The following is a 27,679-nucleotide window of genomic DNA, read 5'->3' as shown; positions in this document are numbered from 1 at the left end:
AACAAACTTGACAAGAATGAGACTTTATTGGATTTATGTGGAGTTTATAACACTAAGATAAAGGGCAGTTTACACATACAATTACAAACAAACATGTGATTTGTATGAGCAACATGATTACCTGTACAATATTTCATACATGGTTGGTTTGTGTGTTCTCAGTGCATAGGCATTACACACAGAGCAACTGTTGCACAGCACAAGAGTATCTGAACAGGCTGAAACGGAGTAAGGCTGTTTGCTTAAGAGACTGAAAATATACCACGTTTACATTACTTGACTGTAAAAACCCTCTGAGGAGGAGAATGCTTTCTAATGGAGCATGGCCGAAGTCCAAACGGCCCCGTGTAGCAAGTCTAGCTGGACGATTTAGTGCACAGTACCACCCCATCCATTCATCCATCCATTGCATGACGATGTCCTATCCGACAGTTTTTAAGGAGTACTTTTCTTTAACTGTAAACAAGAGGCACTTTGTGGCAACCACAGGCATCATAACATCATATTGCACAAATCAGCTAAGAGTGACGTGAAACATATACACTGACACTTTTGAAGACGTTTTGTTTTTCATTAAAGCTGAGAATTAATTTTTTCATGCTGCCTGTGAGCTCCACACTCCCGTGCCACGTACAGGATGTCTGAGGGTCTGTGTGTTAAGGTACTGCGTCTAAATGGTCAAAACGGCAGGTGATGTGTGTCGTTTCATAGAGATGAGGCCGAGGCTTAAAAGGATAGTTCACCTAAATATGAACTTTGTGTCATTTACTCATCCTCATATTGTTCTAAACCTGTAGGACTTTCATTATATGGACAACAGAAGTAGAAGAAAGTCAATGGGGTCCAAAACCACATTGCGTTTCATTATACGGACAAAAACAGTTCTTCAAAATATCTTATTTTGTGTTCATACAGGTTTGGAATGACATGAGGGCAACAATATGACAGAATTTTTGGGAAAACTATCCCTTTCCACCGAAACTCATCCCGTGATGCACTTCGCACATTAAACCGCTAAACATCCAAAAGACATCAGCTTATTTTTAGACGGACTACCTGCAGAGGGTCTTTGCCAGAATGTGAACGAATACTTTCATAAATAGTCGCTTTATTTTTTTTTCTATTTTATGCTTTCTTAAAAAAAAACAAAATATTTTCAGTCATTAAAAACATTTGATTCTATTGGGATGCACAGAGACAATATTTGTCTTTTCACCTCTATTCTCCTACTTTTGATTGCTGTAAAGCATTTCCAGAAAAAAAAAAAAAAAAAAAAAAAATTATGTGGACCGCTGACTGAAACCCTGCAAAGACCTGTAACAGTGCAAATGTCTAGTACAATATGTTGCTCTATTATAGTAGCTTTAAATAAGTCAGTGCTTGGGCAGAATGGTAGGTATCAAAGCAGTAGAAGAGTAAGCATTGTCAACTTCAAGTAAGGCAAATAATACCTCCCGTGGGCCCCGCCTCCTCTTCTGAACACAAAGAAAAATTATAAAACAAAAATGATCAAGCTTAATTTTGGCAGGTTTTCAGTGATGTGATAAAATGTAAACAAAATGAGAATCCTTGATAGGCTTTGCTTTTATTCCTGGATTGGTTAGTGTACAATCTCATGAAGGAAGGCCAGGTCTCCTCCTCATGTGAGGGAAACGTAATCTTTCTCTAAAGGAAGGCGAGATGTACGGTGTGTGCAGAGGGCTGGTGAGAAGAGTGAAGCCTGAACGTTAACAGTACAAGAAAGGCAGCTTACTCACTACCCTTAGAGAAGATTCTTGCCCAAGAGACTGAGAAAGGTTTTGTGTGTGTGTGTGTGTGTGTGCGTGTGTGTGTGTTTTTGGTCTGGCCACATCAGCCAGATGTAAAAAAAAAAAAAAAAAAAAAAAAATTTGGCATGCTTAAAAGAAAATTATACATTTAAATATTCTCATATATAGGGCTTTAATATTTCTGAAGCAAGCACAAGACTGAGTAAAATCCGTAGCTGCACTATGCTCATTCCAAAGGGAACGAGGCCTGTTCAAGAACAAGAAAAAAAAAATATATATATATATATATCGAAATGAATTCTAGTGAGGGACACAAATTGTTGGAAACTAATTGGTTATGCACATCAAAGTGCAATTAACAGTTACGACAAGCACCGCAGTGTATTTGAACGCTTGCACCATGAGGTTCTTTGCTCCGAAACGACTGTACTGTGCATTGTAAGTTTGCAGTTTAGCAAGCACCAATGCTGGATAAATGATAGAGATTTCATTAGATCATGCACGATAAGGCTACAAACACGTTTATAGGGAGCCAAAGATCTGATGTCTGACATAGCCAGAAAGAAAGAAAAACAAATGTGAATGCTGTTGAATTCAAATCAAAACTTGCATCCAAGGTTGATACATTCAGAAAAGGGCCTCTCCGTGTTGACATGCATTACAAGAGATGCTGTACATCATCAAATCTGACCTGTGATCGCTGTAATGAACCGTGGCCAAGCGGAGCCCTCGCGCAAGATTGATCCGCATCCCACAACGGTTTTATGACTGACGCTAATGTGAGCTCAAACCATGAACCTTTAAGAAGTGAAACCGAAAACTAAACCATCCTGTAAGAGCCAATTTAAACAAGTGCCAATTTTAAAGGGGGAACTTGTGAATTATAAAAATGAAGTGCCACTGAGGGACTGTTTATAGATTCAAATCCCATCTGCAGAAGAAAAGAGTGATGGCAACGACTTCCTCCCAGATACAATCAAATTGTAAATGACTTTAGAAACTTCTTTTAGAAAAAACATTGTATACTATTTATTTGACAACATGGAAACTGATTCCAATAACATGCACACCTTCGATCAACATTATTGCAACACTGGTTTCCCTGTTGTGTTGTGTGTGTGTGTTTGCATTAAAAAAAAAAAAAAAAAAAAAGAGGAGGAGGAAAAAAAATAAAATAATAATACATGGAGCTATTCGTGTTTACTGCCAATGTCATGTAGTTTAAAAGAATCATTACCACCTCCACTTTAGTAGTGGTAATAATAATAATAATGATGAAAGCAGACAGAAATATTCCACTGCACAACAGAGCCCGACTGAAACGTGGCAGCCTTCCAGCAGCATGAGAAGAGTTTCACAGTAGGTAGGACAGACTAAAGGAGGACAGACATGGGGGCATGAATGCTGATTAAAGCACTGGCCTTGGTGTCAACAGGTTGATGGAGCAGCAAATTTTAATCTCCACTGGATGTCTCCCATAAACGATCTCCCATCCTGACTGGGTTTCCTTTCTTGTGTTACAGCATGAACATGTATTTACATGATGCCGTTCTCCACAGAACATCAGTGTTGATACTTCATGGAGAGGGGCAGATGAACAAATGAAAAATTGGTCCGCATTTTTGTCCCTAAAACTGGTGGTGTTTTGTGTGACGTGTGTCTTACTTCTGCTTGAAAAAAAAAGGGGGGGGGGGGGTAAAAAAAAAAAAAAAAAAAAAAAAGTACTTGCTTTCAGTTCATATTCAAGTTTTCTCCTTTATACAACTCTATTACGTATGGTTTCTTTTTTTTCTTCCCATAAAAATATTTCAAACTTTAGTAATCTGTTCTTCATCATACTGTTCATTTTCAGGGTCCGAGTCTGTTGTGTCCGAATACCGGTAATGGTCCGGTTCATTATCGCTAACATCCGGGGTTACAGATGTAGAAGTGCTGGCCTCCGAGTTGGATGGTTCCTCCACTGTTTTTGTGAAGTACAGCTTCACCTAATTGAAAAAAAAAACAAGCTTAACACCACAGTTTAACACCTGAATGAATAGCATTTGGAATGTGATGAGCACCGGTGCTTGACACACCTTGAAGTTTGGAGAGAAGTATCGGTTGGCTTTATCCTTATTGGCTTTATCCAAGTCGTTCTTGGTTAAAGTCAGGATTAGATAATCCTTGTCATTCTCTCCCCGTTCTGTTGTTTGGATTCCATCCAGTTCCTTCACTAAACCTCCGTTTTCAACCTTCTCCGAGCTCTCCTCTGGTCCAGGGATGAAGAAGGTGTTCACCCAGAAGTGAAACATCTTGTCCTGTTGAACAAAAATAAGCAAATAAAAGCTACAATCAAGTAGTGTAATAATATAAAAGAAAAAGTCTTCAATTACATCTCACAATACACATTACTTCAAAGCATTTTTAAAGGAAATGTTAATGTTATAATACCTAACGCCTTTTAGTCCACACGGAGCAGTTTAGAGCGGTGGCGATAGGATAGTTTGTATACAGCAACGATATAGAAAAATCAAACAGTGGCGATTTGCCATGGAGTACACAAGTGGTGAATAACATGTGGGTGTAGTTGGATATACATACAGTAGTTGTAAATTGGAGTTATTAAAATACATTGTGTGGTGGAGATTCTGTTGTACTACAATAGCAGTTTCTGATGGCACACTTAAAACAAATGAAAGGGCGTGTATTTGAGCTTACGTATTTTACTCAATATATAATTGAAAAAACATTACTACATGGTTATGTAATACATTAAGTTGAATGTCCAGAAAATAACTACATAATGATAGACCATTACTGTGCTATCCAATGACTCATTCCATGATTGTGTTTTACACCACCCAACCATGTAAAAAGCTGTTCTACTGCTGATGCCAGACTTACTCATTTGATATGAATGATCTTATATTTTGCTTCAATCAAGTTCAAAGTAAAAGTTATTTTAATAACTTGAGATCAAGTACCTAATTTGTATTCATTTTGCATTTCATTCCATTTGTAGCATTTTTGATCACATTTATCACTACGTTACCAAAAATATTTGTTCTCAACAGTTCTGGTAATGCTTGACTTGACAATAAATTTTAATCTGTTAGTTCACGTTAACTAATGTAGTTAACTAATGTTAAGTATGAATAATACTTCTACAGTATTTATTAATCTTAGTGTTTAATGTTAACCTCAATATTTACACTTAAGTTAAAGGTGAAGTATGTAAGATTGACAATTAATGGTCGAAATAGGTACTGCAGTCAAATTCAAAATATCGTTGTTTCTCCCGCCAACTGCTCCTCAGACTGGACGGCGCTCACACGGGTTGCCATTTTGAGAAGGCGGTATTAACATTAAGTGACATGGCATCTGACGCACAGAAGCCAATGGCACGTCACTATGCTTCTTGGCACATCCGGTCTTCATTGGCATGTGCCAGTGGATAGTGGCATGTGTCACTGACATTATCGCGACACACTGACACTGACACAGAGTCGCGGAACATGTCACCATGTGTTGTGACACCTCCAGTAGTGACTGACAGATGAATCGAGCACCTATACTGATGTAATTGTGACACAAAATCCAAAATAAATAGCCTTTAAATAGCAATTAAACGCATTAAAGTATTGAAAATATCTTTTCAAACATGTGTGTCAAGTCTGTATTTGATTGGCATGTGATGTGCCACTGAATGTTTTGTAATACCAATGCTACTTTATGTTGTTTATCTCGCAAAGTCAAAAACTGCAAAAGCGCTTTGAACCCGGGAAATTACCAGCAAATTGCCAGAGGGCCTTCTGTGTGAACGCAAACACGACCCGGGATCGATGCCGGGTTGGCGACCTAGTAACATTGCCGTGTTCAGTCCCGGGATGTGCACTGTGTGAACAAAAGCCGTAATAATGCCGTGTCGTAATGATGACGCTGAAGCCGAGATCGTTCGCCAGCTGTGAAATGGTACATAATACGCAAGTTTATGATTGAATCAGAAAAAAAATGCACAAGCGTGGTTTCTCGAGAAAGAAATCGCAGCTCATAAGCAAACTTAAGAAGCTGCTGAGACATTACAAGTCACATCGATGTCACGTGTCTTTACGGGATTTTTACGGGTTGTGTGTGAACGCACTCTCTGATTCCGGAAAATCACTGGCAGTGTGAATGAACCAAAATCAAATGAACCCGGGTCACTTTATCCATGTATTTTCCGGAATCTCAGTGTGAAAGGGGCTTAGGAAAGACACAAAATAAATCTATCATAGGTCACTACAAATGACAAATTAACAGTCGCGTCTGTTACTGTAAACTGTTATTTTTGCATGATGCTGCACAGACGCACGCCAGTAGGTGTCAGTATAAGTGACCGTAACACTGGCCAGCGCAAGATTCTTTTATTAAAGCCACAGATGAGAAAAATCTGACACACAAAATTAGGCTATTTATTTAGGATTTTGTGTCACAATTACGTCAGAATAGGTGCTACTGCAGTTTGAGCACACGCAACAGGAAAAGAGCGTAATGGACAATGAAAATTGGCAACGTGGAGCATCACAGACCAAAACAATAACAAACATTCTACACATTTCAAAGTCAAATAACTGGCTGTATAAGTGGTTTTCAGAGAAACGAGTAAGTGAACAGCATGTTTCCTCAATATGTTCCTCAAATGCAAACATATTATGGGATTTTTATGCTTACATAGAGTGAATAAGTTACATACAGCACCTTTAAGCCCTCCTGTAGTACATTTTATCACTTAAAACTCACCTTTGATCACCAAAATGACATTTTTTATGCCTTAAAGTCCCCATGAAATCAAAATTGACCCTATTTACTTTGTTAGCGCATATTACTAGTCTTGTGGTGAACAATTAATCCGTGCAAGAAAATATTTAAAAAAAAAATTTTTACCATGGTAATCTTTAATCAAAATCTGAAAATGCCCCTCCCCTCTGCATTGGAGGACCTTCTCTGATGACGTAGGTTTGAGGAATTGGTTTGGGCAACGCTTAACCACTCCCCTCAAACCGTTAGTCTGCTATGAGCGAGAGATGGAGAGGAGGAGCGCTAGAGTAAAACCCTGCCCTCTGTTCAATATTCCTTTTCACTGGGAAATACGTCATAACACTGGAGAAAAGTCGTTTGCAACTTCCGGTTCACGGGGACTTTAAAATAGCTTGAATGTAACTATACACCCATGCTTCGTTTAGTAAACGTGGATCCATGAATACGCAAATTGGTCCCCAGCTCCACTCAATCACAAAATCTCAGACTACCTGATCCACTCGTTCAACTTGCCACTAAATGCTGCACAATGGAAAGTGGAAATACTGGTTTAATTAAGCCATATATGTTTGAACCAGAAAATAATTCAGAAGAAGAGGAGGAAGGGCGAATTATACAGGTTTGTCTACAACTCAATGTATCAGAATGGTAATGTGTTTTATGTATCGCTTTCTAAAAAGTCGGAGACATAACGGAAACTGATATGATTAGCCTTTGGCTTGACAACATTATCAAACAGCTAATAATGTGTTACTAATGTTACACAAACCATGTTCCTGTCACCATCTCAGAGTCCGATTTTTCATATTAACAGAAAAATATACTGGGATAACCTGGCTTCTCTCGGGACTCGCCTGCTCTGCAGCTTAGTTAATGATATGCTAAAGCTGCTCATTCAATTTACTGCTCATTGTTAATTCATGTTAGCTAATACATCTATGTTAAAAAATGAGACCATACTGTGAAGTTTTACCATAATTCTATTTACTCTGTATAATATATAGCATTATATTCTACATTATATATTGTTTGAATTCTGTTTGCATCAGTGATTATTATTTCCTGTTTCTCACTGTAAAGCTGCATGACGGTGGTATTGGTAACCTAGTAACCAACAGTAAATAAAACAACATCAATGGAAACAGGAGTGACGTGTCGTTCAACTCTATGAGCCGGCTCCTTTAAGTGAAAGGTGAGGGTCGGTTTCCGTCTGAGAGCAGTTTTCCCATTTTGTTTATTAATACAAGACAGAATAAAATGATTATCCTTTCGCTACAATGCTCAGCCACATGTCAAGTAGTCACTAGCTGAAGGTTACTTTGATGTGTATGTGCGTGCGATCATGTAATGACATTACACCACCAGCCTCAAATCGAAACACACATACATTAGGCTATACACATTAACAGTCACTGAACGGAGTGCGTGTGGTCGAGCAGTGTGGACAAAAGATCATCCTTAATATCCGGTTACAAAACAAGATGAATAACAATAGAGATCTGTAAGAGCGCTCTCTGGGCTGTTTGGGAACTGACACTTACCTTTTTCATCATCTTGTTCTGCTTGTGGAAGAACTCTACCTTGATGTCTCCACACACAGGCAGCGGCTGCGGAAACTCAAAGTACATGTATTTCTCCTCTCGCCTTGTGTGCACTGGGTTGGAGGTGTGGATTTTCACCTTCAGCTGGTACACCACAAACTGAGGATCTGCGAAATAAAACAATGTGTAATTGCCATTCCAGCTCTGTGCGACAAACTAAATGTGAGCTTATGCATATGTTAACATGACACAGAAGAGAAGCATAGAGGAAAACAACAGGATAGAAACAGCAGAAAAATTGATACAGAAAAGACAAGTTAACAGTGGCATGCTAAGGGCCCTATTCTGAGAACAGCTGACGCAGGACCACACTTCCCATCTGCTTTGGATGGGACATCACAAACGACCACCCAAAAGTGGCGTTGGGGCTTTTACTTGTACATGGCAAACACATTCTACAAAAGCAACACTGGCTAGGCTAACAGAACAGAAAATGAGAAACAATTTTTTTAAAAAGCTGACGTTACCCCAATGCCAATTGGTTTTTCTGAACCCATGTGGAATCTGCTCACTCTTGCTTTTTACAGCAGAATCCCCTTGGAGAAAAAGAAGGAGATTAAAGACTGTCCAGTGGCCTGGCCAGAGCAAGAGAGAGAGGGCACTTTGAGGTGAAGAAACCTCTAAAAACACAACACACACATGTAGAGCTTTAACAGAACTGGACTGAAATATTAATGGCCATAAAAGACTATGGAGGAAACCGTAAGTGCAACATCAATTGGAAGCCCTTTAGTCTTGAGGTACGCTCTCTAAAAAAAAAATTATATTCACACAAGTTGTTACAGACAGAACAACAAAAATAAAATATAATACAGGGTTTTTCCTGGGTCAAAATTGGTCTTCGGTGGTGGCTGACCAACATGGTCATCCACACACAGCAAAGAGTACCCTAGTACCCACATGATCCGCAAGCCCAATATTGGCAGTAAATGTTAAATTTAAAATAAATATACATAAGAAACAGTTTGTGATTTTTTAGGTAATTTACTACACATTGTCATAGGCCTATACATACTGTGGATTATTAAGACTAAATTTTACTAAACACTCTTGCTAAATGAGGTAAGCACACTTACTTTCTCATTTCAGATTAGGGGTGGGAATCTCTAGGCACCTCACGATTCGATTACGATTCAGAGGGTAACGATTATCGATTATTAACGATTTTTTTTTTTTTTTTTTACTTACTTGGTACTTTTAAAGCAAAGTATTTATGATGACCCATAACAAACTTACTTCCATCTTCCTATATTAATTTTATTAATAAAACAAATGGAAGTGATTTGAACATTGCAAAGAACCAACAGGAAAATAAATGTGTGCCTGTACTAGCAGCGTACTTGTAGTAAATTAATACAAACTTCAGCATATTCTGAATCTCTATAGCATTTAATAGTAGACTTCTAACCAACATCCTCTTGTTATTTCCAATGAGCAATATAATCCTTCAGACAAAAAAACATTTTGCTGTAGCAAAATCACAAACAGTTTTTGTTCAAAAATATAGAATTATGTACCAGCAACTCTCATATAATGCTTGTGGACTTACGCATATTCTGAATAATTAGTAACATACAAAGCCTCTCTTATTCACAACTAAATAATAAAGAGTTATGACTTGAAATGTTTGCTGTACCACAATCAAAAACAGCTTATACAAAAAAAGTGAATGACCATCTGCAGAGAGCACAGTCAAAATGTAACTTTTTGTGACTGGCATTGCACATATTGCAGGGCAGTATAACGTACGTATAACAGATCGGTTTACAGTATATTGATGTGAAAACTAAATAGGCTACTGAAAGCAGCTTTCATACAAAAAATACTAAATAGGTAATGAAATTGCCAATTTTCCATACGCTAGCTTTTAACGAAGAGGGTTCCGTTCGAATTTGGCGCTCAGCCATCATGCGTCTGTTAAGTGCGCGAGTCTGTTATGTTCCGCCTTTTGCGTTACGTCAATATTACGTTATTAGAAAAAAAAAGAAAAAAAAATTAGAGAATCGATTTTTTTACATTTGTGAATCGATTCAGAATCGTCCACGTCCGCATCGCGATGCATCTAAGAATCGATTTTTTCTCCCACCCCTATTTCAGATGTGTGTGTTCTTCTCAGTAATGATTTGTTATAGCCTACACCGATTCGGACACTGACGGGCAGACCAATTGCTTTAACCATTCATTATAATGAATCGCCTCAAAGGAGTCATTAGGTCGCGAATCGGACTTTAGCGGACGTGTTGTGTGGGAATCCTGGCTGTTAGGACGTCACGAAAGATTTGTCAACACACACAAAAAAACCCACTTCAAACTCAACACTTTTTTGCGTTTATTTAAAGTTATGTCAGCTGCATGTGCGGAATGCTTGTCACAAGTTGTAAGAGAAGATAAGGCAACTTTTTTTTTTACTGCAATTCACACCCAGCGCTAATTCAGCAAAAATATTCTCCGAATGCACCACATGAAACATGGATTCGGTCTTCTGACCTTTAGGATCAGTTGATTTTGATCTATGATTTTGATGCGAGGGAGAGAGCAAAGACAGAACTGAAGACGGAGAGTGCCCGCGCGGGGTTGGGGCGCTGTGATCGTTCTCTCCGTCACTCCGTCAGTAGCCTGCTTCACTCACAAAACCCAATTACAGATCAAATAAGGCTTTGGCGGGACAAAAAAATCGTTTTGGCGGCCGCCAAAAAATTTTCAATGTAGGAAAAACCCTGTAATAGAGGATAAAGTTCAGATTTCAAACAGTAGGTTGTCTAAAGCATCATTAATGATCCACCCTGGAGCTGTGTGCCTTTCTGTTTGTAGCGAGTACGGCAGGCTTGGTTAGTGTCACCAAGAATGTGTTCAGAATAGGGCCCGGAGGAGGTACAGTCATAGACAGAGACATGGATGCTGTGCAACAGCGCCACTGGACAAACTCGCACTCCAAGTTAAGAGTTGGCCCTCTGGAAGCAGAGCTGCCTGGAAAATCTTTATACATTCTTGCCACTTTTCTTTGAAAACGACAGAGCTATGTGCCTAAAGTACATATAATAGTCCAGGAAGTACATTAGGTCTATCTGGATAAAGGTTAATGTCTAGGTGCATAGAAAAAGAGAAGTTTGAATTTGTAGGGTAGAATTTACAGCAGTTGAAGCAAAAAGGAAAGCCGCAAGCAGCCATGAATGCTATTTAGTAAAGCTGCCCCTTGGCACTGTTACAATAGTGAAGTGTGTGTGAGAGTGTGTTTGGCTGGGGTGAGAGACTTGATCTCCATTTCCGGAGACCCTGCGTACACCTGGTATTAATGTCTGAAATGATCCGACAAGTGGACGGCACTAAAATGAAGGTAAAAATGGAGGTAGCTTTACAGAAATTCATGATGTTAATTTGTATAACTTGTATAATGCCTAATCTCCCACATTTAGCAATTTAGATGTGGCCGATAGGATCATTTGATATCCTATCACATCCTATAGGATAGTCTGAAATCCTATCACCATAAAAAGAATGAAATATAGCTGCAAGCAGCAATTAAGGGGCCAAGCACAAAGAAGGCACGAGTATAAGACCAACTGCAACAATGAGCAATTAAAGACATATTGAGATGATTAGGCAAAATGGCTGGAAAAAACAAAAAACAAACAAAAAAAATTCATCCAATCAGTAGTAACATAATTTATTGGTCTATCACTTTCAACCAACAGGTGGAGTTGTGACCAAATTGATGTTGCGTGGTCAGAGTGAGGTGACAATGACATGCAAATTTTGGTGTCAATATACCAAAGCATTGGAGAAATACCGCCTCAGAGATGTTTTGACATCAAGCCATCAATTTTGTTGATCAGGTGTAAGAAAATGGTTTGTCTATTGACACGAAATCCATAACTCTTGCCAGCATGGTCTGAAGATGATCTGACTCGAATTTGGGGAAAATTGGACAAACGGTCTAGGTCTAAAAAAAAAAAAAAAAAAAAAAAAAAAAAAAAAAAAAAAAAATCGCAAACAGAAAGTTTGACCGACTATGGCAAAATTGGTATCTATGTTTTTGGCATGACCTAAGGAATCTAATAAGACCCGTTTCATTACAACTGGCAAAACTAATTAAAAACCAACTGTCTTGAAACTATTTGTACCTTCAGGGAACGGTGCTGATTGAACATACCGAGTTTCATAACGATACATCAATGAGTTCATAAAATATAGCATGCTTCACCAAACCTACAGAGACCAGTTTTGTGATTTTTGGCCAAACCATTCAGAAGTTATAAGCAAAAATGGCAATTTTCATATCTCCTGACCACTAGGTGTCCTCAGGTCATGGTCACCAAGGACACCAAGTTGGATTGAGCGATTACATGAAACATGATGCATTACGTTAAGTTGTACTGTTTCTTTTAACATACCTTCTGATGTTCGTTCATGTTTATTTTGTGTTTTTCATGTTTATTCTACAACTAGTAGTAAAGTCGAAGAGATCAGTTAATGTGTGCTCTATCTGTGCTCACACTTCGCTTGAACTGAGGCACTAAAGCAGTCTGTCATGCCACATTAAAGTGCGTAAAAATAGTATTGTTTTTTTGAATTTCATTATAAAACTGACAAAATTTGAAAACTGAGACTTTGTTTCATATCAAAAGCACAAAGCTTATTATAATTTATTGGAATGGATGCATGCCTAATATGTCATTCATAAATTTTCTAGTACATTAATCATTTAGTAGACACTTATCCAAAGCGCCTTACATACCATTGCCCTATTATTGCTTCGATTGCTTCTGTTCTTCTCCTCATTTGTAAGTGCTGTGACTAGTTCCAGTTAGTCTAGCACAGTACACGTAGGAAGGTGTTGTTTTTTGTTGTTTTTTTTGGTTGCACTTTATTTTACAGTACGTGCACTTATATAAGTACTTGGAGTACTTACCCAAGAAAGTACTGGGTAATATGAGGTAACTACATGGGCTAAAGTTAAGTTTAGGGGTGGGGTAGGTTCAGGGTTAGTACCTAGTTATTAACCAGTTATTGTAATTACTATAAGTACAGTATGGGGAACAGGACTGTAACTTTTTTTAAATAGATAACCTATATAGAATAGTAAGTGTAAATTTTAATAGGCCAAGTGTTGACGAAAAATGTATATTAAGATAAAACTTCACGTAAATTGTTGAATCTGGCTGAAATTTGGAATCTTCCAAAGAATCTTCATGAAATTTGGAATCTTTATTTTATACTTTGGTATCTGGTAAACCCATTAATTCACTCCCATGCCACAGATTTTTAAAAAGCATGTCTCGGTATGACACTTCTCAGAGACAATTCAGTTTAGTAAATAATATAAAAATAGTATGTAACTAATACGATCCAGTATTATAGTCTCCTCCATGTTTTCTGAAACCGCGGTGAAACAGCTCAGTGAAATATCCTAGAACATGCAAACAGCAAGACTTTGGGTGTACAAGCACTGCTTAAGCGCTGCCAAACTGCCTGTGATTTCCCATGTGCATCTCAAAAAAACAGACCCTGACATTTGTGACTGGCGCATCCTGCGTGAAATGGCCTGTAGTTAGAATCACGTGTGTCAACGTTGCATTTGTACTGTAAAAGCTAATGCTTCCTGGAAAACAAAGGACCTCCAACTCACCTACTCATCCACTAAACTAAAACAAGAGTTTTAAACTTTGAAGGGTGTATGTAAATGTTAAAGAAAATACCTGATCACAAAAGTTGGAAAAGTCAAGACTGGTCACAAAAGACACAGGAAGTGAAAGTTAATACCAGGTGTATACAGCGATGCCTCTCACCAAAGCACTTGTGATCTAATCACCCGAGACGGATGATGATGATACAAAATATAAAACAGTGCCAGAAAGATAAAAAGAGAAAAAGCACTTACTGCAGGTCCCTCCACTAAACATAGGCACTGTCTCAAACACCATCTTGTGAAAGAGCAAGGCCACAGGTTTGTACTCGAGCTTATTCTTCAGAAGGTAGCTATAGTAGTACACATATCGCCTCTGACTGGGAATAGTCACTCCCTGTGAAATAGAAAACCACAGCGTTAATGCAAACATCTCCTCCGTGGCCTGAACAACACCAGATTTGAGTCATTAAAGGCAATATGACATTTGAAACAACGGTTCTAGAGGGGAGGTTTTTTTTTTTTAATGCCATAGAATAATAATTTTGGCTCCCCAAAGAACATTTTAATCTAAAGAACCTTTTGTGCAATGGAAAGGTTTCATGGATGTTTAAGTTTCTTCATGGAACCATTGATGCCAATAAAGAACCTTTATTTTGTGTGATAAGTGAAGGGTGCAACATTTGGGTTCCAGGATTAAAAATCCCATTCTTTTTCTCCATAGGGGAACTGATTCACACAGGACTTTGTAAGACTATGGGGTGTGGACCTCTATCCCTCTAGTGAACATTTTTGTAGATTTTAAAATTTAATGCATCAATCTGGCACACTTTGAGAATTTAGAATTAAGCGCTCCAAACCATGTTCAGTGCACAAATTGAGCAGTAAAAAAAAAAAAAAAGACTTGTACCTGGACTTAAAAGTGGACTTAAGTCCCCGTGAACCGGAAGTTGCAAACGACTTTTCTCCAGTGTTGTGACGCATTTCCAAGTGAAACGGAATATTGAACAGAGGGCAGGGTTTTACTTTAGTGCTCCTCCTCTCCATCTCTGCTCATAGCAGACTAACGGTTTGAGGGGAGTGGTTAAGCATTTTCAACCCAAGCCGTCAAATTGACGCCATCAGAAAAGGAACGGCATTCCAGACCGGAAGTAACTTTTCAGATTTTGATTAAAGATTGCCATGGCAAAAAAAATTAATTCTGTGTATTAACTTGCACGGATTAATTGTACACCACAAGACTAGTAATATGCGCTAACAAAGTAAATAGGATCAACTTTAATCCTCTTTTAGTTGTGATAGTGTCTCAGTCAACATTATTTATACTGGTGTTTTAGGAAGCCAAACAATTAGAATATATTAATAATAATAATAATAATAATAATAATAATAATACTTTTATCGTATTATTAACCCATAAGACAGCAACTTGTGCATATGTCAAACAAATGCACTGTAAAATAAATGCAAATGAAAGATTAAGCACATTTAGGAAATTACAATGCTTTTGTCTTAATTTCTTCACTTGCAAGAGATAAACACTTGAGCTTTTATCTTGCTGGGAAACTGTAGTTGAGCTTTTATTTTGGCAGAAAACTGCAATTCTTATGAAAACAGGTTTATAAACATCTCATTACAAATCTAGAGAAATGCTGCAATCATTTATCCACAAATTCTAGAAATTATGCAAATGTGAAAATGCATAAATGGTTCCTGTTGAGTTCCCAAATGGATGCTAAACTCACATTACATGCAGAGATGAGGTTTGCTGAATTTCACTGTGAACCGAGCCACTCTGAGATGGAGAGAAAAGCCCAACAGACTATACACTAATTTAAATTGCAACCTTTCGCGATTTTGATAAGGGCACTAAGCCATATCAAGCTTTCAATTTTTATTCATTTGACAAGATACTTTGCCAAAGCAAAAGCACAAAATAAAAGTTAGAGATCTGTTATATTATTATAAGAAGTTTATGAAAACCAAGTTTTTAAAGCTGTCAATATGTCTATGTGGTGTTTTTAATATGCTTTAAGACAAAACATGTGCAAATGCATCTGTCAACATCACTGCTGAGTATTTTCTCTTAAAACTGCAGTGTATCAAAGACAGTCTCAAAAACGTGGTTTGAAACCACCACTCTCTCCTATCATCACAAACTTGTAACCAATCCCGTCAATGTGTGGGGCGGGGCTTTTTCTATCATTTCTAGGAATGCTGATTTTTAGAAGGTAGCTGTCTGACTCTGAGACAGCGAATGGGAACATGGCTTGCGCAACATTAGCAAAACATTATTAGCTGTTGGAAAACTTAGTCAAGCCAAAGGCTAATCCTATCAATAACTGTTATATGTCAACTTTTATTCAAATTCTGAATGGATTATATATAGCCTAGTTACAAAAAGTTATTCAGTCAAGAGAAATGTTATTTTCTTCGTCTTTTGTTCTTTGATTAACAGACAGCAACAGGAAAATTAGGCTGCTGTCACTTTAAGAGCTTATGCACGGATACATTTACTATTCAGTATTCACATACAAAAAACTCTGCACCAAAATTCAGGCCCTGTAACACCAGCACTATTTAACCGGAACAAATAAAGCGAGAGAGTGAGTGGAGGCGGGTGTGAGTCAATTTGCCGTTGGAGAGAAGACAAGAGTGAAAACGCCCAGCTGGTATCAGTGTATCGATACTGCAGAAAAGGAGTATTGGAAAAGGAGTATTGGAATGGTTTCAGATATTCCAATACATTTTGAAAAATCTGTATTTTTGACAACAATATCATATACTAAAAGCAAGGGTGTAGAGTTAAATTCAAGCTATTTTAAGGCATGAAGTTCAGTTCAATTGTGGCAGGACAGGTTATAGTATGGTGGTCCACCAGAATCTAGGTAACAAATATGAAACACTGATAACTGAAACCTTTAAAGACATACCTACTGTGAGCTATGAGGTTGTTAATTGATGGTATATGTTGTGTTGAAGCTCTTTGGTCTGATTTTCAAATACTTTTTGGCTTGTGATTAACTACGTAGCTGGTTGGGCTGGTACATGTTTTAGAACTCTTTAACGAAGACTTTAAAATTTCTATGAGAAAAACACTTCCAGAACAAAGGCCTCTGAAAATGTTGGGGGGCACTGTTGCATTTTACAGAAGAATACTCAGGGGGAAAGGATGTAGGTAGGGGGAATTTTATCATTGGGACTATGGACTGAAACGTATTAGGCTATGATATTATTAATAGATAATTCTTATACAACAGCCTTGGTGTAACTATATGAGTGCCCAAAACCATTACAATTTGATGAGACTGAACATATTTTCTTCTCTTTCAGTAAGACTAGGGACATAACTGATGTGATATGCAGTCTATAATGACATCACATAGAGCTTGTGGTGTTGTCATTTTAGATCATCAAAACAGGTTCTAACAGCCCTTGGACTATGACAACTGATTCTTAAAATGATCAAATATATCAAAACATTTGACCTTGTGATTTACATTTCTATACAAAAACTTGAATGAGAACAGTTTTTTTGGAAAAGGAAACAAAGCAAAAATATATACTTCACCTTCTTGTCTCTGGTTCTAACTTCACCATAGAAGTCCAGAGCCTCTTGTGCTTTTTTGAATTTGCCTCGGTGTAACAAGTACGCACAAATCATGACACCCGTACGTCCCTTTCCAGCTTTGCAGTGAATGGCAGCCACATGATTGTCATTTTCACTGAGCCACTTATCCAGATCTTCACAGAAAGGCTTAATAAGCTCTAGCTGAGGAGGATTGTGGTCTTCAAATGGATACTGTGCAACTACAAGAGAGAAATAAAGAGTTAATTAAGAGACCTTCATTATCATCACCACACAAAAAAATATCACATTTCAGAGCCATCTGTAAAGAGCCGATTTCAGCAATCCGAGCATCTTACCTCTGCAGTTAAATTTGGCAGTATCATAATGTCTTTCTGCACATCTAAACAATACAAAGAAAAACCGATGAGTACAAACGTTCGATGTAACACTTTTCTGCAAAGACCTTTGAATCAATGCGAAAACCAACAGAACATTCTCAACTAAATAACAGAACTATTTGTAATGACAATGCACTCCATTCACAACGATCAGCTTGTTTTCTTTAATCTTCAATTGAACATGAATTGCAGCTTTTTTGCTTTTATAACATCAAACTGGAAGAAATGTCCCATCAGTAAAATCCATTAAATGAAAACCCATTTACAAAACTCAGGTTTTTTGAAACACACTTACAGATTATATATCTTGTAATGATTTTTATGCTTTGAGTCCAAGAATCTGCAGGAAGAGAACAAAAAACATTGTTAATTTTCGTTAAAGGAATAGTTCGCCCTTAAATTAAAATCCTGTCTTTAATTACTCTCCTTCATGTTCCAATAATATTTCAATGAATCTGCTAGATTTATGTCCCTCCACCAAAACTGATGCTTCAAAAGGTTAATAAATCCAAGCTCAAACACGCTTGCATGACATTCAAGTCGGTGGAGACTTTAAATGAATCGTGATACGCGTTTTAAACAGCAGGGGCACTGAAGCTGTATACGGTGACATCCCTTCACAGACACGATAGCAGCAAGCAAGTTGTAGCGTAGCATTAAGCGGTAGATGTTGACGTTGAGGATGCCCCATCCTCATTTAAATCTGAGGTGTGGCAGCATTTTGACTTTCCGAAGACTAAAAATGAAACCGGCGAGGTGGTTACAGACAAAACAAAAACTGGGTGCAGAATACTGCAAGATGATGTTAATATACACTAACAGCACAACAAACATGATGCAGCATATAATGCAGAGTCTCCTCCATCTGTACGTAAAAAGATATTAATAGGCCAGACCGGCAGATTTGCAGCCCAACTCGCGAGAGCCACGGAGATCACATGATGCTGTTTTCTGTCGTAGAAAGACCATCACGAGGATGTATTCCACAGACTGAGGGAGAAAGCTGCTGACCCGTGCAGTTGCAGAACCAGGTATTTCTTTTATTTTACTTACTACTTCATTTCTTACTGTCTCTAAATGTTTTTACATACATTTTTTATTAATTTGTTGTTTATTATGGCACATTTATTTTAATGCGTTTTATTTTTATAACTCTTGCAAGTGTAATGATACAAATTATAACAAATAAAATGTTGCCCTTATAACAATGTAAAATCCCTGTCACTGCTGTACTTTTATTTCAGCTATTTCTCTGTGCAGGATGAGAGTGCGGAATGTGCCAGTGTCCATTTAACAGAGCAGCCTCTTGACCAGACAGACTGAGCTGAAACAACCTCCTGCCAAGAAAACAGCATTGGAAGATCCCCTTGGACGGACTTTTATGGGATTTGTTTTAAAATTTCTATTTAGTTTTATTATTTAACATAAAAATATTTTTTTACAAAAGAAATGTGCAGCATTTTGTCTGAGAAATAAAAGGAAACTTTTTCATTTATAATTTGTCTTATAAATGAAAAAAAAAAACATGAGAAAATCGTATTGTGAAACCAGTATCGTTGAATTGTATCGCATCCTGAGTTGAGTGAATTGTAACATCCCTACGGTTTATCATATAAAGTGATCGTGTCACTTCAGAAGATTTGAATTAAAGCGCTCATATGGATTTCTTTTACAATCTCTTTATGAACATTTTGATCCATCAAAGTTTTGGTGGAATACTTTTTAAAATGTTGGGAATAAAATCTCTTACGTTTAATTAAAGATATCTTCATGTTTCAAGATGAACAGAACTCTTATGGGTTTGGAATGAAATGAGAGTGTCTTTGCCAGACTATTTCAATACACACATAATTATGCCTAAAAAAAAAAAAGTATAATTTTTAATATTAAGTGTACCTTTGTGTAAGCATACAGTGGAATGTATAGCCTTTCAAAGTATACTCCATTTGATAGCGTGAGTGAAAGCAGGCGGTCGATGCATGCTCTTTGTGTCTGCACTATTTTTCTCCAGAAGTTATGACTGATAACCCTAACCCTTTATTCTTTTAAACTAAAGTTACGGCTATCTCATAACCCTCACACAAGCACACAATGCTGGCGTCTTTTGATGTTGAAATAACGTCGGTATTTTGTTGTTCCTAGGCCTGTCACGATAACAAATTTTGCTGGACGATAAATTGTCCAAGAAATTATCGCGATAAACGATAATATTGTCGTACTGAGACCATTTTCATTTAATATAATTATAATGGCATAATAATGCAGGTACACCTTTTCAACGATCTATAAACTTTTATTTCTAAAGAATATTAAACATTGAAAACGGAAAACATTTTAAATATCCAAAAAAATGAACAAAACAACCAAAAACAATGAAAGCAATGGACTCTTAGTGTCTGTTAACAAAATAAATGTCTGTTAATAAAAAAAAAATGAAACAAAATTGCACTTCAAAAAATATTAAATATTAGGCTTTAGACATTATTAAATAGTGATACATTCCATAACAGGCAAAACTGACAGTTAGGACCTTTGTAAACAAATAAAAAAAGCCTCAACAAGCCATATCACCCAAATTTTGCACTGTTACTCCTGTTACTTTGTCAAGTGATTGTGTACTGTCGGGAAGACAGAGACGCACTTTATTGCGTGCATGCTACGCACTGAAAATACTTGGTTAGGATTAGGGGTGAGGAGTGCGTGCGTATTACACGCCATAAAGAGTGTATCATATGCACGCAAAAACTATTTTTGGCATATAAATGGCACGAGAAATAACATTTGTGGTATAGATATGCATTTTCATGTGATTGGGCTCGCTGTCGCAACTCACAACTAGCGTCTTCTCTCTCTCCCGGCAGTAGCCGCAAACAGTCCCGCGGCCGCCGGCGCTTTCCCATACAAAGACCATGTGACTGACAAGCGCCGCCTTCCCACACAAAGACCATGCAACTGACAACAAGAGGGTTCACTCCTCCTATACGCTAAAGAACCGAGCGAGAGTGGTCATCCAGTCTCTTTGGTAGAGAGAGAGAGACGAGGAAAACAAACAAGCATGCAAATGGAATTATCGCGGCCGGAAAAATTAACGAGCTCATTTTTTTTATCGTGCGATTAATCGACTTATCGACTATCGCGACAGGCCTAGTTGTTCCCAGTTTTTTTTTTTACTGTAAGTGTAAAACAACGGCCAGGGCTAATGTTGACACCTTGTTAAACAACTGATTTGTGCAAAACAAATTCAATAAGCATGTGCGATCTGCGCGTACAAAGTACACACGGTTAAAAAAATGGGGCACGCATACCATTCTGATGATGACATTTCCATCACGCGCACTGTACGTGGACCCTTTTCATAAGCGTAAAAAAATCAGGGCTCGACATTAAGCCTTTTCATGTGCTTGTCCTTCAGATAAATAAATCGGTCTTTCACTTATCAAAGTAAAAAAAGTTGCTTGTCCACAAAAAATTTAGATTTTTTGTGGTGTATATCTAATTTATTCTGAAGCAATATTCTCATCATAGTTCTATCAGCTTTGACATATTTAAATATGCATATTTGTGATAAAGGTATTTTTTCTTAATCGTTTATATTTTAAATTCTTTGCATTTGCTAATTCTTTAAATCTGATCAATAAATTAAATTATGCACTATAGGGCTGTTCCCAGTCTAATTAAATCATTTACACTGAAAAATTACGCCTGCATTAGGCTAAATAATGTTATGATATTGTTTTAAATATTTTTTGAAAATACAAATAAGAAATGTTGAGAAAAAATATATACTTTTAAACTAAACTGGTAGTAGGTGGCGGCAAGTGATCGTTTTAATCAAGTGAGTCATTGAATCATTCCTTCAAACGATTTGTTCAAACGACTGATTCGTTCAGGAATGAGGCAGTTGTTTATGAAAGGCTCATTGACTATTTGACAAACAATTTGTTTAAAACGCTGAATTATTCAGCAATGAAAACAGTGTTGCTGTGAGATGCACTACGATTCTGCTGAAATCTTTATTTGGAACTATTTTCGCTGCTGAAACTTAACAAAAACAGTCAATATTGTGTCTAAAATTTAAGTGACTTAATATTCACTACTTGTTTATTGAAGTGTCGAATTAAATCAGTGTCACATTTTCAATCGTGATGCATTCAGGAAAACAGCACTCTTGGCCGTGATGTTGCTTAACTCCTATCATGTTATAAATATAAAAATGCCACTTTTTTTACCACAGTATTTTAACAGAGTTTATTTGTGTGTGCTGGGCTCATTTGTTTCGATTTCTCCTCGAGAGGCTGCGATAGCCTTAACAGCACAACCTAGTTACCATCAGTACATTATAGCTACATTATACATTATTATCTACTATCGATCGCCACTTACACTACTTGTAATACAATTAGAGTCAGAGTCATTCTCACGTTTTGGTCATTCCCTAGTTCTTTTTTTTTTTTGTTATTGACGTTTTAATCAGGCTTGCCGGTCAGGCAAGTGAAATTCTCTTTCACTTGCCTCTTCAAAAAATCCACTTGTACCAGACAAGCGTTAATGTCGAGCCCTGTACACTTTAGCCATTAGTCAAATGTCACCGAGCAACTATGGATGACTAGAATAAAATGTCTAATGAACTTAATTGTTGGGACGAAATTATACAAAACCATTATTTTAACCTGAAAAGACCACACAGACAAGGCTAATATTTACTCTCAACCGATTTACATCACAAATGCATTTATTCATTTGACTGTGGAATGGCATATTTGAATGACACACTGCCTACCATTAGTTACACATTTCTTAAAACGTCAATGAATGTGACCACGACAATGCAAAGTCAAAGCAGTGCAAGAGGTTTAGGATGCATGGTGTGACAGGCCTAGTCCAACACAGCTGTAAATATCAGCTTTAGCTTTTTTTTTTTGCTACAACATGGGTTGTAAATGTTAAAAGTGACTCACAGACATGGAAAGGTTATACTGACTAAATCTCCAGAGACAAAACACAAAGTGAATACTTACCTTACGACGTCGTCTATGTTATTTCTGTAGACACCCTCAAGTCTTTCAGCCGGAAAACCCATTGCTATAATATTGGGGTATATATCTGGACAGCAAACGTTAGGGAAATCTAGAGTACTAGGGAAACTGATGTGGACAAGAAAAAAAAAAAAAAAAAACGTACAATCATCTATTTATAAAGTTCACTGGCTGATTGTCTTACACATTTATGACAACTATTTAAACACATAAATTGTATCCAAAACTCTGAGGCGATATTAGTGAACAATGCAGAGCAGCAAAATGATGCCACAAGGAGCAAGGAAACTAACAAACATCAAACCCCGGTTTCAGCTGAGAACTTCAGCATTTCCACTAAAGCAGCGCTTTACTTTTTAGTTGTGCAATGAGAGCTCAGATAACAGAATTCTGGGTAATATAGAACAGATGGCTCTCGCTGTAAGAGACCAATGCATAGACCTCTAACCCAGAGGGCCACACAGGGGCACTAAATAAATCACACTATGCCTCAGCCTAGTCTGGAATCACTTTCCTTCCTCACCTTTCCATAACGAGTGCATCAATCCTTCGGCCTGACATACACGTGCAGATCTTTATTAATAAAGATAATCTAATAAGTCCCTGATACAGTAGACAAATTACATACCTGATAGTAGCAGAGAAATTCTAATAATATCTATCAATAAGAGACAAGAGACTCACAATTGTTATATCAACTTCAAAATGTAACTTTGGAAATGCAACTGAAATATTAGTTGTTCGATCATTCATGATCACCATCCAAATTTGCATCTTTTTTTTTTTTTTCACTCCAATAATAAAATCAATCAATGATTTCTGACAGAATGCTCTTTAAAGAAAAATGTAAACATCTGGTCTGGAGTAGATTACGTTAAGAAACATCTTCCTGTGTTCTCGGATGGTGTAGCATGTGGTTCTCACTCCTGATCTGGCAAACTTGACATTTCAGCAAACAAGAAACAACATTTTTTGACAACTATTTGGATTTGAGCTCAGAGATGGTGCGATTCTTACAAGACATAGAGAGGTCTTTAAAGGCGGTGTTTTTAAATATATAAATGTCCAAAAGTCCATCAGGTTATAAACAGTAAAATGGTTAGGATTCACATACCCATGACACAGATAATATTATGCATGTTAACTTGTAAAACGTGCTATGGGTCTGCATTTTTAATGGTCCAGAAGCCAAAAGGCTACTTTGAATCAAATTCTGAAATCCGTAAACATCAGATCTTGTCAAATTCAAGCAATCGGGATATTCATCAATATCACCAATGTGTTTCTCTCTTTTAAAAAGCTTGCTCTATAAATTTCAGACCAAAATATGCAGAAACATGCACATCAAAGACTTCTAGCTTACAAAGATATGTGCACAAAATTATCCAAATTCAAATCAGCATGACCTTTTCATTGTTGTGAGTTTGAGTTACCAAATTAACATTATCTGTATGCCACGATTGAGTCTATAGCAATATAATGTCAAGCTATTATTTCAAATATGGAAGCAATCATTTAGGCTATTCAATTATAATTTAATGAAGATTATAAATCTATTAATAATGAATAAATGGGTCACTGTATGCCATGATTGAGTCTATAGCAATATAATGTCAAGCTAGGCTATTATTTCAAATATTTAAGTAATCATCTAGGCTATTAAATAATATTTTTTTAATGAAAATTATAACTATTAATAATGAATAAATGGGTCAGTTTTTGCAGCGGAGTCAGTGAAAATCCTGGCAGGGCAAATATAAGTTATTATTTAAAAAATCCTTATTGTTGAGCTCTGTGTACACTTAAGAGCAATAGCTGTGCAGCGATCCTAAGGGCAGTTTCTCCAACCAGAGATGCTTTGTGCCAATTTTAATCTAATCTAGATACATTTACATGAGTCATAGAAAATTGTTTTTATGTTTAAGTCTGGTAAACATATTTAACGCCTTGCGATCATACACGTTTTATTTTATCAGTGTCGTGGACTGTGTTGCTTTTCAGTATCAAGAAATTGGGACTGAAAGAATGAAGTCATTCAACATATATATTCTTTGAACAATCCTGTGGGAATTTAGAGGCCTGCATTCCACTTCAACTGTGTGTGTGTGTGTGTGCGCGTTTTAAACGCAATGAGTGCATAGCATGATGCAATGTGTCAATAAAGTGGGACCCAAACACCATCTGAGCAGAGGTGCAAATCAATGTCCATGCAATCAATTCATTCAGTTTACTCATGTAATACACTAACGCTAAAGCAAAGTAACATCCTTGTTTAGTGTAAATACACTTAGCATTACAGAATTCTTGAAAAAACATGCACCAAAGCATGCCAGATTGTTATAGTGCTATAGAAATAATAGCACCTCTTGAAAGATTTTATTCTGCCCTCTAACTGTCCTTCCAGCCCTATTTCTTAATGTTTTACACCTGCCTTTCTTGTTTATAACAGGACAACAATGAGTAGGACAGTTAAGAGAACAGGACTAGAAGTGAACGTCAACGAGCATCTTCAATAACACCGAATCCTGCTTAAATAAAATAAGCTACTAAACCACTAATGATTTGCACTTCATCTTCAAGAATATAAAGCACCAAATCACAGCCATCACAAAACCAACAGTGTATCTGTGCTTTAAAGTCAAAAATGACATTGACATATGGCACATAACAGTGAGCAGGCATCAATGACGTTTCTAAAATAAAGCGCAACAGAGGGAGTCCTCTTTAACAGGACTGCACGAATCCCTTCCTGCGATTGCATTAAAACAAATACAAAAGCGTTTCCTTTTGTTCGCAAACGGACTCGTTTTTGCTCAATCAAAACTAACCCAAGTTGAGCGCGAGATCTATTTTCTGCGAGCAGCTGATGCAATGGCTCTTTGTGTGACACTGCTTGTGCATTTCATCTAATCCATCGCATTATATAAGCCAGCAAGACCTCTACGCGACGCATCTTTTGTTTTAAACCCCCAAACTGCAGTTTTCGTGCGAGAAGCCTTGAGTTGAAATGAACGCGTTTTGTGAGCAGGATTAACAGATTCGCCGTCAATCGATATATCAGATTACGTAAGAAGGGGGCAAATGACATCTTACAACCTCGCTGGCGTTGATTTTATTGTAGTCTACACATGCAACTTGCGGACATGCCTAGAAAAACGTTACTAATGAAATAAGTGCGCGTGCAGTCTGTTGATTTTCTGTCTACTCGATAACTTGGTTAAATTGACAACTGACATGCATCTAAAAGGCGCTGACTTAAGACTTGATCCAGTTACAAAAACCAATAGATCTAGATCATGTCAAGCTCCAGTCGCCGAGTAGGTGCCAGTACCAATAGTTTCAGCTAAGCAAAAAAAAAAAAATAATAATAATAATAATCAGTTAAAATAAACTTAATACTCATATCCCCTGTATCTTCTAATGAAACGTCAGAGATTTCTCGATTTGGAACAAGATGCAAGCCATTACCTTCGCCGCAGACACTGGTTTCTACACAATAGACAGGACAGGGACATTTGATTGATCAAAGAGGATACATGTCAAGTCCAAGTCGAACCCATCTTCCTGGTATCTCCTTTTGTTTCGACTGACAAATTCCTTTATGATCGCAGCCATTGCTGTGAAAGGAGTCTTTAAGGTTTTTAGTGTGAGAGGGAGTATTGTTGCTTTCCGACGATACGTCGTCTTTATGCTCTGCTGGTTTCGCAGTCCCCCTGCTAGCTAGAATGGAGTCTGCTGTGGCTCTCTCATCAAGGGCCTCGCTCCAAACCACCACAGGCCCGGCTTCCAAAATGCCCTCCTCGACTCAGACGAGCCCCAGGTGAAACGATAAGCAACTTCCCACGTCTCGAATTGCAGAATTTCTAGAGCACGACAAGTCTCTGGTCGCACCGTAGCCGCCGTGATTGAGCGCAAAGGCGGAGAGAGGATCCTCTCCGGGCGCTTCACGGTTGTCAGAACCCCGCTCGCACTCAGCTCGCGCTCCGTCTAGCCGCTAGCTTCAACGGCTAGCGCACTAGCTCGTCTACACATCCTTAAAAAATAAAAGCCATCGAACATACAACAATCCACGATACCCAGGTCCCAACACATACATGAAAGGTGACAGCCTCCACCAAGAAAATAAAAACTCGATGTTTTAAATGTCGCGTAGGGGCTGTCTCCAGTCCGGTCCTTTTCATTCACTTCTCCCCTGTTAAACTCTCAAACTTCCATCATGGCTTCCCATTGAAAAAGGTGACGTTCAGACAGCATATTCATCCGCTGTGATAAATAGTTCCATTAATGCAGCATTTTATAATTATGCCAATGCTTTTTCTGTAGCCTATTTCAGAATATAAATACACCAATTATTAGGTACACACCAGTTATGACATTAAATTAATAAATACGTTAACAATTTTTTATGGGTACAGCAAGCGGAAGAATACAGACAGAGCACAATCGGACTACTTTTTGTTCCAGGGTCACGTGTGTACAGAAATGAGGGAAGTTTCCAATATTTTATATCAGATTTCAATTTAGTAATGTAGTTATTACGCACCAGCATTCTCGTTTCCTTTAAAATAATTATTTATTGGTTTGGCACATCATGACTGAAAAGAACAACCTGTAGCTGTATTTTTAAAACACTACTGTATACGGGGAAAATATCAGAATGCGTCTAGTTACCCCCCTCACCAATGCCTCTACTACCCTGCAATAGAAGGCAGGAAATTACTGAAATGCTTACGCAAGCAGAAAAGTAAGTTACTGCATAAAGGCACAAGCACATCATTTGGCAATAATAAATGAAATTATAGAAATTAATTGCGCCAACGTACGATGCCAATTTAATGTAAACATGTTCCATTTGCTCAAATGTGCATTTTGCCCCCAAGGACGGAACGGAGGTGGAAAGTTCTA

The 27,679-nt window shown here is 37.5% G+C and overlaps 1 protein-coding gene across 5 annotated transcripts; it reads right to left on the bottom strand.

Annotated features, from left to right (window-relative positions):
- Window positions 1-2,777: 2,777 nt before the first annotated feature.
- Window positions 2,778-27,012, bottom strand: ptenb (phosphatase and tensin homolog B). Of its 5 annotated transcripts, none has more exons than XM_081393298.1 (10): window positions 26,311-27,012; window positions 22,757-22,841; window positions 18,034-18,078; window positions 17,697-17,740; window positions 17,341-17,579; window positions 14,025-14,166; window positions 8,614-8,682; window positions 8,087-8,253; window positions 3,845-4,066; window positions 2,778-3,754 (listed from the first exon to the last, which is right to left on the bottom strand). In XM_081393298.1, the coding sequence occupies exons 1-10, from the start codon at window positions 26,387-26,389 to the stop codon at window positions 3,578-3,580; spliced, it is 1,269 nt and encodes a 422-aa protein (XP_081249424.1). In that variant the 5' UTR covers window positions 26,390-27,012; the 3' UTR covers window positions 2,778-3,577. The 5 variants fall into 5 exon arrangements, with proteins under 5 accessions (XP_081249424.1, XP_081249423.1, XP_081249426.1 ...); XM_081393297.1 differs by having other exon boundaries at window positions 22,757-22,882; window positions 26,243-26,990; XM_081393300.1 differs by lacking the exon at window positions 22,757-22,841 and having other exon boundaries at window positions 26,243-27,012.
- Window positions 27,013-27,679: the final 667 nt, after the last annotated feature.

Source organism: Scardinius erythrophthalmus, assembly GCF_964197995.2.
Source record: "Scardinius erythrophthalmus genome assembly, chromosome: 18".
NCBI classification, from domain to species: Eukaryota; Metazoa; Chordata; class Actinopteri; order Cypriniformes; family Leuciscidae; genus Scardinius; species Scardinius erythrophthalmus.
Note: the sequence above shows the minus strand (reverse complement) of the source record. Positions and strands in the feature narration are given on the sequence as shown.